We start from the raw sequence: 16,696 nt of genomic DNA, 5'->3' as shown, positions 1-16,696 counted from the left end.
TCGAAAGGGAACAGAGAGACGAAATGGGTAAATATTGACGTACTTAGCCAGACCCTTTGGTACAAAGGGCTTCATCCTAACCACGGGCTCCCGCCAGTGAACCATATTTTCATTTCGACCCACATCTTGGCGGTTGAGGGTGGCAACATTTTCCAATCATCTCCCAGTGGCCAGATGGGACGCAGCTGCCGTGGCGGGGTCCTGCTGTCCCCTTCCCTCTCGGTTCCGCTGCTGCTTCCGGAGGCTCAGGGAGCCATTTGGTGACGGGCTCCATCTGGACAAGGGCTGGACGCTACTCAGATCATGAGAGGGCCACCTCAGGAGCCAGAGCCAGGGGACAGCAGCCTTGCATGCAACCAGCCTGGGTTCGATCCCCGGCACCTCATATGGTCCCCAAAGCCTGCCAGGAGTGATCCCTGAGCACAGAGCCAGGAGTAATCCCTGAGCACAGCAAGGTGTGTGCCTCCCCTCGCCCCAAAAAATAGAGGACCAGGGCTGGAACAATAGTACAATAGGTAAGGCATTTGCCTTGCACATGACCGACCTGGGTTCGATTCCCAGCATCCCATATGATCCCCAAGCACTGCCAGGAGTAATTCCTGAGTGCAGAGCAAGAAATAACCCCTGTGTATTGCCGGGTATGACCCAAAAAGGAAAAAATAGAGGACTGTAGGATAACAGAGGACCACCTGCAGCCTTGGCATAGAGTGGCACCACAAGTTCCCCGTGAGAGCCTCCAGGGGAACCAGGAGGGGTGGCATGGGGCAGGAGAGACAGCTTTGTGGGTTGGGGCACATGCTTTGCATGCAGGAACCCCAGCTTTGATCCCTGCCACCTCGAGGCCCCTTGAGTAGCCCCTGAGCACCACTGCGAGTGATCCTCCCTGCAAAAAAAAAAAAAAATCAGGCGTGCCAAGCAATTGATAGCAAGGGAAATTGTGCCCAGCCAGGGCCACCACATTGCCCTGGGCCTGTCCCTCTGCTGGTCTCTAGGTGGTCAGCACTGATAGGAACTCAGAGCAGTGCCCCTGGCAGCCTGGGATGGTATATGAGGGATGCCAAGTCCAAGCTCCTCCCCTGCTTCCCCGGGGACCCAGGGGACACTAGCAGGCGCATCTGCCCGTTCCGATAGAGCCTGGGTCGGCCACATGCAAGGCACATGTCTTATCTGCTGTGCTTATTTTTTAACATACTTTTTTTGGAGCCATAGCACAGTGGGTAGGCCTTGCACACCACCAACCCGGGTTCGATTCCTCCGTCCCTTTCGGAGAGCCCGGCAAGCTACCAAGAGTATCCCACCCATACAGCAGAGCCTGGCAAGCTACCCATGGCGTATTTGATACACAAAAATGCCAAAGACGGTAATAAGAAGTCTCACAATGGAGACGTTACTGGTACCCGCTCAGAGCAACTCCATGAGCAATGGGATGACAGTGATACAGTGTTGCTTTTATTCGCGCTCATGGTTAACCTGAATTCAGAAGAGCACTTATTTCTGATGTTTCACCTCTAAGAAATTTGAGAAGTTCTACTTCCTGTTGGTTGTGTCAGCTTTGGACAGTCTGTGTGCCCTGGGGCCCCAGCATGGTCCCCAAGACAATTTTGTCACCCCCAAGACTTCTTACCAGGTGTTTTCTAGAAGAATAGACATTAAGACTTGATTGTCAGTAGGACCCAGTTCTCAGCCAAAATCGTCCCTTCTTTCTCCTATACTTAGAAGAACAAAAGCTGCGGAGGTCGGGGAAGTGGCTCAGACGCGTGCCTGGCACTGTTGCAACCAGAGTTCAAACTCCAGCACCTAAGGCTCACCCAGCCCCTCTGGGTATAGCCCCCGTGGCCCCTTTGAGTCACCCTTGAGACCCCTGAATGAAGCTTGGAAAACCCAAATGAAAGAAAGAAAAAGCAAACAGGCATCAAATGCACAGTTTGCTCAGGGCTTGAGAGGACTACCTTAGCTTTGGCTATTTTTAGGCTAAAAATGAAAATTGCAAACCTTCTTAATCCCTTTGAAGAATTCCCAAATCAGGCCAGCATCCCCGGGAAGAGCTTTAAGAAATAGAAAAACTTGGCATTGGAGAGATAGTACAGCAGGTAGGGCACTTGCCTTGCACGCAGCCAACCCGGGTTTGATCCCCAGCACCCCATATGGTCACCTGAGCACTGCCCGAAGTGATTCCTAAGTGTAGATCCGGGAGTAACCTCTGAGCATCGCCAGGGGTGACTCCAAAACAAAAAAACAGAAACCTGGACCCACCAAGCCAGTAAATAAACAAGGATCTTGGGCACAGACGCCAGGATTGGGGGAATGGTCTCAGCTTAGACGCCCCCCCCCACTTTTCATGCAAGACCCGTTTTGGTTGGTATTGGGGGTAGGAGTTTCTGGTGGTGAGGAAACCAGGATGAGGGGTGCCATCTGCTTTCCCAGAGGCCAGCGACAGCAAATGCTCATTCCCACTTTTATCCCAGCATCTCTGCCTAAGAGAGTTCCGTTTCCTTGGTCACGTTTGGAAACACTTCTGTTGGTACTTGGTTTTGTGGAGGGTAAAGGAAATCGCCGTGTGAGCCTGGAAGGATGCCCGTGCCCCACTGTGGGAGTGATCAGTGCCTTGAGTTGCGTCCCATCTGTTGGAAATCAGATGCCATCTGGGGAGTCCAGTGCAACGCCTGATCTGCCAGCCCCTGGCGTTAATTATAACACGCCTTTGTGCAACTGGCTTCTGAGCTGGGGACAGGCTTCACTTGACCCTCCCCTGAGTCATTTTTCCTGGATCCAAGCTGTCTACCGGGTCTTTGGTTCCACGGTTCTGGCTCTTTCCCAATGGCTCTTTAAGGATGATAGATGATGGAATGGTATTGGGTGTTTTTTTTTTCTCTTTTCAAGAAGGTAAGACCCTACCCAGCAGCTCTCTTCCCCACTTCTATTTATTCAGACTCCCAGCTTCTTTCTGCTCCAAAAATATCTAGGAGAGAATAGGTGCTATTAAATGGCTTGTCTTTATCGTTTCGTCTTAAAGGACTAGAAAAAGGCGTGCAATTATTAGCTCATTAACCTGGGCCTCGGAACTTTCCCCAGATTTCTCACAGAATCGCTAACCTTGACTTTGGAGGAACTGATGCTAACTTCTTGGGGGTGGGGGGAAGCCATGACAGTTATTTTATTCGAGGATATCAGTTTATTCTAACAATCAGAGAGGATCGAGACCGTCCTCATTTTCTATAAAAGGAAAAAACAGAGTGATTCAGAAAGGCTAAGTGATTTGCTGGAATTTTCTGGAATCTGGCTTCAAAACCCAAAGTATCTAGCCTCGAAGATTGTGTTCTTCTACTTCTTCTTCCATAGCTGGCTCTTTTGGGTCAAGCTGGAGGGGAAACAGCCCTGGTGTGTCTTTGAAAACCATTAATGGGCATCACTGGCATACGGACAACTCAGGTTCAATCCTGGCACCGCAGAGTCCCTAGGGAATTGCCGAATGTGACTCCAAAACAAACTTACAAAAACTTGGAGGTTAGGGCCAGAGTGATAGCACAATGGGTAGGGCATGTACCTTGCATGTGGCCGACCCGGGTTTGATCCCCAGCATTCCTTATGGTCCCCTGAGCACCACCAGGAGTAATTCCCGAGTGCAGAGCCAGGAGTAACCCCTGAGCATCGCTGGGTGGGACCCAAAAAGGAAAACAAAACAAAAATCATGGAATCCCTTACTTGTATCCAATGATAGATCGATTGGCTTTTTTTTTTTTTTTTTTGGTTTTTGGGTCACACCCGGCAATGCGCAGGGGTTACTCCTGGCTCTTCGCTCAGGAATTACCCCTGGCGGTGCTCAGGGGACCATATGGGATGCTGGGATTAGAACCGGGGTCGGCCGCATGCAAGGCAAACGCCCTACCCACTGTGCTATCGCTCCAGCCCCTCGATTGGCTTATTGAGCATCTCTATCCCGGTTTCTGTTCAGCAAGTCAGACCTCCGGATGTCCTAAAATACGACAAACACAAAACACACGTGCGATTTGGGGATAGTCAATCCAGTGCTGATCCCTGTCATTCTGTGTTTGCTCATTGAGAATATTTGTCTGTCGGTCTGTTTCCTCTGAGGAAACACACTTGAACTCTCTGCGGGTCGCGTTGTACCGCTGGGGGTCAGGGGCTCCACCAGGAGTAATCCCTGAACAAAGAGTAAGCCCTGAACACAGCTATATGTGTCCCAAACCCCCTGTTCATAGATTTGCTCGAGCGGGCACCAGTAACGTCTCCATTGTGAGACTTGTTGTGACTGTTTTTGGACCACGGGGAACTTGTCAGGCTCTGCCATGCAGGCAGGATACTCTCAGTAGCTTGCCGGGCTCTCTGAGAGGGATGGAGAAATCAAGCCCTGGTCTGCTGCATGCAAGGCAAGCGCCCTACCCCCTGTGCTATCGCTCCAGCCCCAACCCCCACTCCCCCAAATTCAAGGGCTTCACACACCAGCTCCTTTGCCCCTTTGCCCTCCTTTGCTTCTTGATTCTCTTCTCATCGGTTCTTCTTCTCTCCTTTGCCTGGCTTCTCCCGAATCCCTGCACGGCACTTCCAAGTGGTACTTGCTTTATTTCTGTGTCTCAAGCTCAGAGACGAGACCATTGCATGATCTGGAGACTTTGGGCACAACTGTTCCCTCTTCGTGCTCCCTCTTTGAGCAGAGTTTTGCGTTTCCCGGGCCCTTAATTGTGTGTTTGTCAATGCCATTTCTTCTCTCTGTGGCGGCCACTCACTCATTCTGGTGAAGTACCTTGGCGGGTCACTTTGAGGGGAAAAACCCAAATCGCTCGTGTCCACGGCTCGCTCCGGTGCCAAGGGCAGATGCTTTAAAAATAGCACTTTGGGTATCAACTGCTCATCCAGCAAGAATTGGCTGCTTCTGGCCCAGATCTGCTTACAGGGGGGTTTGCTGATGGGCCAGTTTCCAGACGGGGAGGCATAGCAGTGGACTCCTAAGCAAAGGTCAGGACACTTTCAAGCACATTCTGAAAGCTTTAGCTCTGATTTTCTTGAATAATTTTCAGATGCATCCACATTTAATTCACCCATCAAAAGTGTAACACTGAATGATTTGACTATATTCACAGATATTATACAATGAAAATTATATGTTTCTTACTACAAAAAGAAACCTTATGTGCTATAGTTACCACTGCCGCCCCCCTCTTTTTTTTTTGTTCTTCTTTTGGGGCCATACCTCATGATGCTCAGAGCTTACTCCTGGCTCTTCACTCAGGGATCACACCTGGTGGGCGCAGAGGAGCTATATGGGGTACCGGGGATCAAACCTGGGTTAGCCACATGCAAGGCAAGTGCCCTGCCCACTGGACTGTCTCTCTAGCCCCTCCACCGCCCCGTCTTAACTCCCACTAATACCTCTGCATCCCCAGGCAACTACTGACTTTTCTGTCTCTGTAGAGTTTCCAGCTCTGGACATTTATTTCATTTGAGTGGGATCCTTAATACAAAGGGATCATATGAAGAGGATTTTGAACCATCAACACCCGATGGTGTTTGGGGCTACTCCTGGTTCTGTGCTCAGAGGTCATTCCTATGTGGCTCGGGCAACCTTGCAGTGCCGGGGATTGAACTCCAGCATGCAGAGCGTGTCCTCAGCCTCTAGAGTTATCTCTCCAGCCCTGGATATGGGATCTGCCCATGTTTGGTTGTTGGCGGTGCCGGAGTATAGCTTAGTGTGAGAACATGCCTTGCGCAGTGGGACCTTGGTTTCGTCAACTCCCAGCACTGTCAAATGCAATACAGTAATTTGTAATTTGGGACTGGTATCTTTGTAAGCTGCATTCTTCCTTCCTTCCTTCCTTCCTTCCTTCCTTCCTTCCTTCCTTCCTTCCTTCCTTCCTTCCTTCCTTTCCCTCTCTCTCTGTCTTTCCCTCTTTCTTTCCCTCTTTCTTTCTTTTCCTCTTTCTTTCTTTTCCTCTTTCTTTCTTTTCCTCTTTCTTTCTTTTCCTCTTTCTTTCTTTTCTTCTTTCTGTTCTTTCTTTCTTTCTCCCTTCCTTCCTTCCTTCCTTCCTTCCTTTCCCTCTCTCTCTTTCTTTCTTTCCCTCTTTCTTTCTTTCTTTCTTTCCCTCTTTCTTTCTTTCTTTCTTTCTTTCTTTCTTTCTTTCTTTCTTTCTTTCTTTCTTTCTTTCTTTCTTTCTCTCTCTCTCTCTCCCTTCCTTCCTTCCTTCCTTCCTTCCTTCCTTCCTTCCTTCCTTCCTTCCTTCCTTCCTTCCTTCCTTCCTTCCTTTCTTTCTTTCAAATTTTCAGTCATACCTGGCAGTGCTCAGGACTTACTTCTGGCTCTGCACTCAGGACCACTCCTGATGGGCTTGGGAAATATATGGGATGCCGGGGATCAAACCCACGATGGCCTCCTGGAAGACAAGTGTCCTACCCACTGTACTGTCAGTCCAGCCCCCAAAACTACTTTTTTATGTGTCTCCCTTTTTTACTCCAAGTTCAAGAAAACTTGGTCCAAATCCCACGTTAAATTTGACTGGTTAAGGGGCTGGAGTGATGGCACATCGGGTAGGGCATTTGCCTTGCACACGGCAAACCCGGGTTCAAATCCCAGCATCCCATATGGTCCCCTGAGCACCGTGAGGGGTGATTCCTGAGTGCATAAGCCAGGAGTGACCCCTGTGCATCTCGGGGTGTGACCAAAAAAGCAAAAAAAAAAAAATTGACTGGTTAAGATGGCTGTTTATGTTAGAGAGGAGAGTCAGACCTTGGCGTTGCCAAAAAAAGTCCCAGGCGGCAGGAACTTTTCACCCGAGGTGTGTTGTTGGTTCCTGCCTGTTGCGGAGCTGAGCGTTGTCCTTCCCTGATGTCGCCGTTCCTCACCAGTCACCGCCTCGCCCTTTTTTTCCATTTAACATTTATCAACAACGTCTAATTTCAATTAACAGGGCAAGCCCCCGTTGGTTGTCATCCTTGGCGGTGCCGGTGGACAGCATAATTAATCTTGCAGACTCATCTCTCCGGAGCCGCCCGCTGATGGCCTGCTGCCCGTGGCAGCGCGGGGGCCCCCAGCCAGGCCGCCGGCTCCTGGGGCTTCTCCTTGCACCTCTGAGGTGTGAGACGAGTCTAATGAAGCGGAGGAGTTTCCGGGGGGGGTAGGGGGGCTGCAACCAACTCGGCTCGCCTTTGTTCTGCTTCATCCGATGGGATTCGGCTGACCCCGTTCCTGGGGGTCTCCTGAAGATGTGCCCCCCTGAAAGGCCGGTGGCCAGAGAGATCCCCATCTGACGGGGAGATAAAGGCAACGCTTTAACGAATCTGACTGTTTTGTCTGTTTGGGGCCACACCCTGCGGTGCTCAGGCCTTACTCCCAGCTCTGTGCTCAGGGATTACTCCTGGCGGGGCTCAGAGGACCATGTGGGGTGCCGAGGATCGAACCCAGGTCAGCCACAAGCAAAGCAAGCGGCCAACTTGCTGTGCTAGCGCTCCAGCCCCAGTAAATGTTAATGGTGAAAAGTGAGGAGGCCAGGGCATGATTACTGCCCAAGCCCGTGGGCCACCTGTGCCCAGGTGCCACCTGTGCCCGTGTGCTGCTTCTGAGCGCATGTTGAGTCCAGGCTCGTGGCATCCACATCTCCCTTCTTGAGATGTGGACTTCTGTGCCTTGAGGCTTTAACGCTGGGATGTGTACCCCCTCTGTATTCTGGAGAAGCTTACGTTCTATCAAGTGCCTCCCTCCCTCTCTCTCTCCTCTCTTCTCTCTCTCTCTCCTCTCTCTCTCTCCTCTCTCCTCTCTCTTTCCCCTCTCTCTCTCCTCTCTCTCTCTCCTCTCTCTCTCTCCTTTCTCCTCTCTCTCTCTTCCTCACCCCCCCCACTTTCTCAAAATTTCCAAATAAAAACCTGTCTTTAAAAAAAAGTGAGGAGGCCTAGGGGCTGGAGAGGTACTATCTAGTATAGTGGGCAGGGCATTTGCCTTGCAGACAGAGTACCAGGCTGAGTCCTGGCACCCCGTGGTCCCCCTGAGCCTCCACTGGGATGGATCCCTGAGCCCGGAGCCCTGCCATGCCTGGTCCAAAACCCAGACAATAAAATACAACGAGGAGGCTGGGAAACAACACTTTCACCCCTAAAGGCAATGTAATTCCTTTCTAATGAATGAGGTAACAGGACCAGGATGTGGCTTACCCGGGTTCGATCCCCGGCATCCCATCGGGTCCCCTGAGCACCACCAGGTATGGCCCCAAAACCAAATAAAAAGATTTTTTAAAAATAAAGTGGTGTTCTGGGGCCAGAGAGATGGCTCAGTGGGCTGAGCGCAGGCCTGGCATGCAGGAGGCCCGGTTCCATTCAGCACCAGCTGGTTCCCTGAGCACTGCTAGGAGCAGACCTCAAGCATCACCGCATGTGGCCCCCAAAACAAACCGGAGAAGAAATGTGTCTCTCCTGATGCTTGGACAGCCAGCAGCCCTGCCTCCTCCTCCAGCTCCCCTGGCTCCACGCTTTATTTAACAATAGCCTAAATTCTGTGATTTTTGCTGCTCAGTCAGGAACACTGAGTGATGTATAAGCCTCATTCTCATTTTCCTACTCTTACTCAGACTCGCGTGGTTCTGGATAAGCCTGCCGTGAGCTCCCACAATTCTTTTTTTTTTTTTTTGCTTTTTGGGTCACACCCAGCGATGCTCAGGGGTTACTCCTGGCTCTGCACTCAGGAATTACTCCTGGCAGTGCTTGGGGAACCATATGGGATGCCGGGGATCGAACCTGGGTTGACCGCGTGCAAGGCAAACGCCCTACCCGCTGTGCTATCGCTCCGGCCCAAGCTCCCACAATTCTTAACTGCATTGAAATATAGCCCACCGGCCATGCACTTTTACTAGGATTCTTGTTTTATTCTTGAGAAGCCTGGAATGTTCACGAAACATCTGGAGTAGGTGTCATTTCAAACTCAGAAGTGATCAGCCAGTGAGGCTGGAGCAATAGCACAGCGGGTAGGGCATTTGCTTTGCACGCGGCCGACCCAGGTTCAATTCCCTGCATCCCATATGGTCCTCTGAGCACTGTAAGGGGTAATTCCTGAGTGCAAAGCCAGGAGTAACCTATGTGCATCGCCAGCTGTGACCCAAAAAGAAAAAAAAAAGCAGAAGCAATCAGCCAGTGGTGGGCCAGAGTGATAGTACAACGGGTTAAGCATTTTCTTGCATGTGGCCGACCTGGGTTCGATCCCCAACATCCCATATGGTCCTCTGAGCACCATCAGGAGTAATTGCTGAGTGCAGAGCCAGGAATAACCCCTGTGCATCACCGGGTGTGACCCAAAAAGAAAAAAAAAAAAAAACAGAAGTGATCAGCCAGAGAAACAAGTCCAGAACACTCTATGAATGGGGGTCTCAGGCCTCAGGAGGAAAAGGGTGGTGGGGGATGCAGCCAACTGGCCCCAGACCTGAGTTCCTCCTCCACCCCTACCTCTGGGCCCTGCCCACCTTGCTCTGTTTGCTGCATCCTTTATCTCCGCCCGCATCTGGGTTGCCGGGAGCTTTGGCTTCCTGCCTTCCTCCGCTCTTCACTGTTTTTCCGTTTACCCGGTTGCTAACCCCAGTCGGCCCAGCTCCCCTCCGGCTCTTTGCATATTCTGGAGACCTTGTCTCCAGAGCCTCAAGATAGCTGGCTCTGTGCTGGTCATTCATTACACGCGGCGTTCGCCTCTTGTGGGAATGTCATCAAGAGGGCGGATGGGAAAGAAACCAGCTTCCCGTGTTTATCTTGGGCTCCGGCCATTAAACTCACAGACTCCACTTGGCAGGTATAAATTCCCGGGTCCCCAGGATGGAAAGTTCGTACTAGGGTTAGGTGCTGCCTCGCATGTGGCCAGCCTGGGCTCCATCCCCAGCAGCAAATATTGTCCCCTTCATATCACCGGGAGTCATCCCTGAGCACAGAGCCAGGAATAAGCCCCGAGCACCACCAGGTGTGCCACCCCCCTCACCCCCCCCAAACGATAACAAATAAATCTTTTGTCCCAGGCTTTCCGGCGCTTCATTCCCTCCATCCCTGGTGATCCAGCTTGTGTTTGCTTGGTAACCCATTAGTGGCCTCAGTCTTGTAGCCTCTCTCTCTCCCTCTCTTTCATTTTTCCTTTTTGGGTCACACCTGGCGATGCTCAGGGGTTACTCCTGACTCTGCACTCAGGAATTACTCCTGGCGGTGCTCGGGGAACCATATGGGATGCCAGGGATCGAACCTGGGTCAGCTATCACTGTCACTGTCATCCCGTTGCTCATCGATCTGCTCGAGTGGGCATCAGTAACGTCTCTATTTTGAGACTTGTTGTTACTGTTTTTGGCATATCGAATATGCCACGGGGAGCTTGCCAGGCTCTGCCATGCGGGCGAGATACTCTCGGTAGCTTGCCGGGCTCTCCAAGAGGGCGGAGGAATCGAACTCGGGTCGGCCACATGCAAGGCAAGCGCCCTGCCGCTGTGCACTCGCTCCAGCCCTGGGTCAGCAATATGCTAGGCAAATGCCCTCCCCACTGTCCTATCACTCTAGCGCCCCATCTTGTCATCTATTACTGTAAACTATGCCTCCCCAAAACTCAGTGACTGAAAACAAGAACGGTGTGTTAGTCCCCTCGGTCCTGCTCTCTGGCTGGACTCCAGCCGCCAGATCTTCTTCTTTTTGGTAGAAGCTTGAACCGAAATACCCAGAATGGCTTTTGCCCTCACTTTCGGTGGCAGAGCAGTGAAGACCAGGTGACGCTTCCCAGCTCCTGCTGTCAGGGAGCCTCCCTAGAGCCCGGGGGTCTGGGCAGATCACACAGGACTGTTCATATAGTGGGCAGCTTCACTGACTGTTTCAGGCTGGGGGGACATACCCACTGGTGTTCAGGGCCTTTTCCTGGTTCTCTGCTCAGGAGTGGCCCCTGGTGGGGTTCGTGGACCATGTGTGCGGTGCCGGGGATTTGAACCAGCATCAGTCAGACGCGAGGCCAGCACCTTCCCCTCTGCACTGTCTCTCCAGCCCTGCATTGGACTTTTAAAAATAAAGTTCAGGGGGCTGGAGCAATAGCACAGCGGGGAGGGCGTTTGCCTTGCACACGGCCGACCCAGGTTCGATTCCCAGCATCCCAGATGGTCCCCTGAGCACCTCCAGGGGTAATTCCTGAGTGCAGAGCCAGGAGAGACCCCTGTGCGTCACCGGGTGTGACCCAAAAAGCAAAAAAAAAAAAAAGAAAGAAAAGAAAAGAAAAAGAAAGTTCATTGGGGCCAGAGCAATAGTACAGTGGGTAGGGCATTTGCCTTGCATGCAGCCAATCTGGGTTCGATCCCTGACATCCCATCCCGAAAGCACCACCAGGAATGACTCCTGAGGGCAGTGCCAGGAGAAACCCCTGAGCGTTGCCTGATGTGACCCAAAAAAAAAAAAAAAAAAAAAGGAGGAAAAGAAAAAAAAAAGCCTGATTTGGGACTCCTAAAATAATAATAATTAAAATAAAATAAAATAAAATTTATTGGCTCCCCAGTGGATGGACCTGGAGAGTCCCAGTGTCTCACACACACATGGGATAGGTAGAGATGTGACTAGCCAAAGGCAGCAGAACCTGAGAACCGGTCTAGAGAACTGAGCTTCCCAGGCAGGGAGCAGGAAGTGGGGGGGTTGGGAGGCCAAGAGACAAGAATGGAGGGGAGCTCGCCAGAGAACATTCGGGAGGGCGCAGCGTTGAAACGCAGCATGCACAGAACTTTGTTGGTAACAGTATCGCAAATCACGGTGCCGCAAATGAACTTTTTTAAGTGTCTTGGGCTCAATGTCACAAATGAGCTTCAGAATCATCTTTTCTCTTTTATTTATTTATTTATTTATTTGTTTGTTTGTTTATTTATTTATTTATTTTGCTCTTTGGGTCACACCCGGCAATACTCAGGGGTCACTCCTGGCTCTGCACTCAGGAATTACCCCTGGCGGTGCTCAGGGGACCATATGGGATGCTGGGAATCAAACCCGCGTCGGCCACATACAAGGCAAATGCCCTACCCGCTGTGCTATTGCTCCAGCCCCTAGAATCATCCTTTCTGACACTTATATTGAAGCACCGCCTTCCCACCGCTTTTTAACTGGGTAACGATCTGATCCCTTGTCGCGATTATTCGGGCTGAGGTGCCCGAACATTCACCCCTCTTCATTCAGTGAGTTTAACATATTCACGCGGGTGTGTGATCACCCCTCTGATTCTAGAACATTCTCATCCTCAAAGGAAGCTCTGTGCTGTCTTAGGAGTCCTGCCAGCCGAGCGGTGCCCTCCCCTCTCTGCCTCACCCGCCCGGGACGTCTCATCTACTTCCTGTTTAAACTCCGAAGTTACGATTTCTTCTTCGCTCTTTTGTCCAGGATCCTAAACACTTCAAGTCCGAGAAGACAGGCCGCGGGAAGTTGAGAGAAGGCTGGAGAGATAGCCACCAGCCCATCATGTGCTCCTACAAGCTGGTGACCGTGAAGTTCGAGGTCTGGGGGCTACAGACCAGAGTGGAGCAATTTGTCCACAAGGTAAGAGAACCAGCAGCCGTTCCTGGGCCGGGGACCACGTCGCTGGCTTTTGTAACGGAAAGTGCAGTGTCTGGCCCCCCGGACGCAGGGGGCTGAGCCAGCCCCAGCCACTGCCACCAGAAAATGCTGGTCTTGTTTGTTTTGAACATATCTTTGTTTGGGGGTGGGGCTACGTACTGTGGCGTTTGGGGGCTGCTCCCCGCTGTCTGCTCAGGGCTCATCCCCAGCAGTGCTCAGCGGACCGTGCAGTTCCAAGCACGCTAAGCATGCACTCAGCCCCTTGTTTCCCAGCTTCCTTTGCCTGCTGTCATCTTGTGCTGCTCCCGGCCCCTCATTCTCTCCTCTCCCAAAAACCAAAAAAAAAAAAAAAAAAAAAAGCCATTTTTCCCAGGTTGCTGCCCTGTTTCAGTGAGATGAGATAGCTCTGATTTTCCTGCTGGCTAACTGGTAAAGAAAAGATTTCTGACGTTCCTCTGGGGTCCTGGAATTTAACTTTTTTTTCTTTCTGGGTCACACCTGGTGATGCTCAGGGGTTACTCCTGGCTCATGCACTCAGGAACTACTTCCTGGCAGTGCTCATCATATAGGATGATGGGAATCGAACCCGGGTCGGCCGCGTGCAAAGCAAATGCCCTACCCGCTGTGCTATCGCTCCAGCCCCTGGAGTTTAACTTTAAATGCTCTAAGGCTTTTGCTACTGAGATGGGTTTATTGAGATTGGGGGCCGGTTGACAATGAAATGCAGAAAACTTGAAGTTAGGGCTAAGAGAGCGGTTGAAATGGTTCAGAACTGCAGCGGACTCTTGAACAAATTTGGGAATGTTGGTGTTTCCTCGAACAGAGCCATGGGTCTTGTTTTGAGTTCCAGAATCCATCCTGCCCATCCCAAGATTAGAACTTATGGACACAAGTGGGGCCAGAGTGATAGTATAGCAGTAGGTCATTTGCCTAACACACGGCCAACCGGGTTCCATCCGAGGCATCCCAGATGGTCCACTGAGCACCGCCAGCAGTGATTCCTGGGTGCAGAGCTAGGTGTGATCCCGGCACAAATTACTGAGGTCTGGAACGTGAGTTGCTTTTTTTTTTCCCCCATTGGATTTTTTTTTTTAATTTTTATTTTATCACCATGTGGAAAGTTACAAAGTTCTCAGGTTTATGTCTCAGTTATACAATATTCAAACACCATCTCTTCACCAGTGCCCATATTCCACCACCAAAATCCCCAGTATACCCTCCGCCCCCGCCCCCCCAACTGTATAACTGATGAATTTCACTTCATTTTCTCTTTACCTTGATTACGTGGAACGTGAGTTTTACTGCTGTGTCCCAGCTAAACAGGAAGATGTCTGCCGCTCCCTGTGTAAATATCTTCTACTCTCTCTCTCTCTCTCTCTCTCTCACTCTCCATCTTCCTTGACTTCCTCCCCATTTGCCTTTCTTTTGGATTTTTTTTTGGGGGGGCCGTAGAGGGAACTCTTTTTTTTATTTTGAGGTTTTTATTTATATTCATTTTAATTAATAGATTTTTTTTCTTCTTTGACTCACTGTGAGACAGACCCTTACAGAGCTGCTCATGATTAGGGTTCAGTCGTACAGTGTTCCAACACCCATCCCGCCACCAGTGTACATTTCCCAGCACCAGGGTCCCCAGGTTCCCTCCCATCACCCCCCTCTCCCCTCCGCAGCCTGGCTCTATGGCGAGCACTTTTCTTCTTTCCCTCTCTCCCTCCCCCACCCCCAGCATTGTGGTTTTGGAGAGAGACAGAGAGAGAGAGAGAGAGAGAGAGAAACTAAAAGGTCATCATGTCGATCCCTTTACCTACTTCTAGCACTCAGTTCCTATCCAGCATGATCATCTTCAACTATTATTGTCATACCGGTCCCTGCTCTATCTTACCGACCCTCCACCCCACACACACTTGTGCTAGATTCCAACCATTGATCAGTCCTCCTAGCCCCTGTGAGTTTAAAAAAAAAAACAAAAACTTTTTTTTTTTAAATATATCCCACAACGAAAGCAAGGAGGACTCTTTAAAGCATTCAGCAGTGCTTAGTCATCACTGTTGCACTATTGGATGTGTTTGGGGTCCCTGCAGTGCTGGGGATCAAACCCAGGTCTCCCACATGCAAAGCCTGCACACAGTCCTTTGAATTGACTCATCCTCCCCACTTCTCTTTTTTTTTTCTTTTTTGGGTCATACCTGGTGATGCACAGGGGTTACTCCTGGCTTACACTCAGGAATTACTCTTGGTGGTGCTCAGGGGACCGTAGGGGATGCTGGGAATCGAACCCGGGTTGGCCACGTGCAAGGCAAACGCCCTACCCGCTCTGCTATTGCTCCAGCCCCTCATCCTCCCCACTTCTATCTTTGTAACCAAAGTCATCTCTTTTCTTTGTGTAGGAACAGTCCTACCAAGCAATGAGGTGCTGGGGGCCATCCCTAGTGGCATTCGGCCAACTGGGCTAGAACTTTATATGCTGGCTGGACACAGGCTTGGGGACCATGCAGTACTGAAACTTGAACTCCAGCTCTTGCCCCTTGAGCCCTGAACTGTGTCCTGGCTCCCTTGCTGATTTTTTACTTTGGTCACACTCTTGTCCTGTTTTCAATTTTTTTTTTCACCTCACACAGAACCTATTTTGATTGCCCCGGGCTGCTCATGTTTTTCTCCTCACAGTGACTAGTTTGGAGAAATCTACTTATTTTTTTGGGGGGGGGTTGTGAGGGGGCCCACACACACCAGCTCTTAGGGGCTACAACCAGCCCTGTGCTTGAGGGTTGCTTCCGGTGGTACTTGGATTCCGAAACCATGTGATGGCGGGATCAGACTAGAGTGGGCTGAATTCAAGACAAGTGCCCTAGCCCCTGTACTATCTCTCCTGCCCTGGAAGCCGAATTTCTTTCAAGTACCTGTCAAAATGATGCTCCCGGGATGAGCATCCCCGTTGCCCATTTCCAAATATAATGAAGTGTTAATGACATCCCCCCAAACACACCTGCTTGGCACATGAGTCGCTAATGAGTCTGGCATTTGCATGGGTTTGAAGTGCCAGGGATGCCTTTCTCTGAAACACCTTTGTTTTTAGAGAATCTATTCACAGCTGGGGGTGGGGAGGGGGTGCTGGAAAGCGAGCCATTAGCACATTATTGAATTCTTGTTTCCAGCAGACAGCTGTGTTGTACTTAATGTAACAGGCGATATTTACTGATGTTCTTTGGATTTCCATGAATTTGACAGACTCAGCACTCGAGTGGGGATGGCTTCATGTGGCTTCTTATTTTCATTTCGTGTTTCCTCCTTCCCCATCATAAAAAGCCTCGCTAGAGAGCCAGAGAGGCCTGCGAGGAATAAATACTTCATTATCAATGCTTCCCTTGTTTCTACAAATTCGCCAAATTAAAATCCTCCCTTTATTGAAACATGCTTGAACTGTCCATAAATGGCTTTTAGATAATTGCTGCGTTTGTTCGGCGGGGAGATGGGGATGCTGGAGGGAAGCCGAAGACTCGGGGAAGGTGAAAGGCAGACCAGAGAGGACAGGAAGAGGGACCAGAGAGATAGTTCAGCACGTGGCACGTCTGCTTTGCACCCAGCAGGCACTGTCCACACGGTTGCCCCCCTCCCACTGCCAGGCGTCCCCCCCCCACCAGGCAGAGAACCGGAAGTAGTTCCCCGACGCATGGCCAGGGGTGGCCCCAGAAAATAAACAAAAAGCTTCAAAAGAGAACCAAATAGAGAGGGACCAGAGAGGCAGAGGACAGCAGGGAAGAAACGTGCCTTGCATGTGGCCAGCCCGTGTGATTCCCCGCACCCCATAGCGTCCCCCACATGTACCAGCAGGATGACCCCGGAGCACCTGGAGTAAGCCCCGAGCATTACCAGCAAGCTACTAAGAGTATCCCACCTGCACGGCAGAGCCTGGCAAGCTACCTGTGGCATATTCGATATGCCAAAAACAGTAACAAGACTCACAATGGAGATGTTACTGGTGCCCACTCGAGCAAATCGATGAGCAACGGGATGACAGTGACAGCGATTGACTTAGTATATTGGGCCAGAAAGATAGCTTGATGGACTGAGTTTATGCATTGCATGCTGGGTTTGGACCCCAATACCACAAATATGCCACAACCCCCCCCAAAAAAAAGCCAAAAATAACTATAATATTTTCCTT

At 50.7% G+C, this 16,696-nt stretch overlaps 1 protein-coding gene across 1 annotated transcript in view; it reads left to right on the top strand.

Annotated features, from left to right (window-relative positions):
• PITPNC1 (phosphatidylinositol transfer protein cytoplasmic 1) overlaps nucleotides 1–16,696 on the top strand; it is a 262,102-nt gene that overhangs the window by 221,128 nt on the left and 24,278 nt on the right. The window contains exon 7 of the mRNA XM_055133683.1: nucleotides 12,361–12,516. Within this exon, the coding sequence (XP_054989658.1) occupies nucleotides 12,361–12,516 (156 nt within the window). The remainder of the gene's footprint in view (nucleotides 1–12,360; nucleotides 12,517–16,696) is intronic.

This window comes from Sorex araneus, chromosome 3 (assembly GCF_027595985.1).
Source record: "Sorex araneus isolate mSorAra2 chromosome 3, mSorAra2.pri, whole genome shotgun sequence".
Classification (NCBI taxonomy): Eukaryota; Metazoa; Chordata; class Mammalia; order Eulipotyphla; family Soricidae; genus Sorex; species Sorex araneus.
The sequence above is the reverse complement of the archived record's forward strand: the minus strand, read 5'-3'. Positions and strand labels throughout refer to the sequence as shown.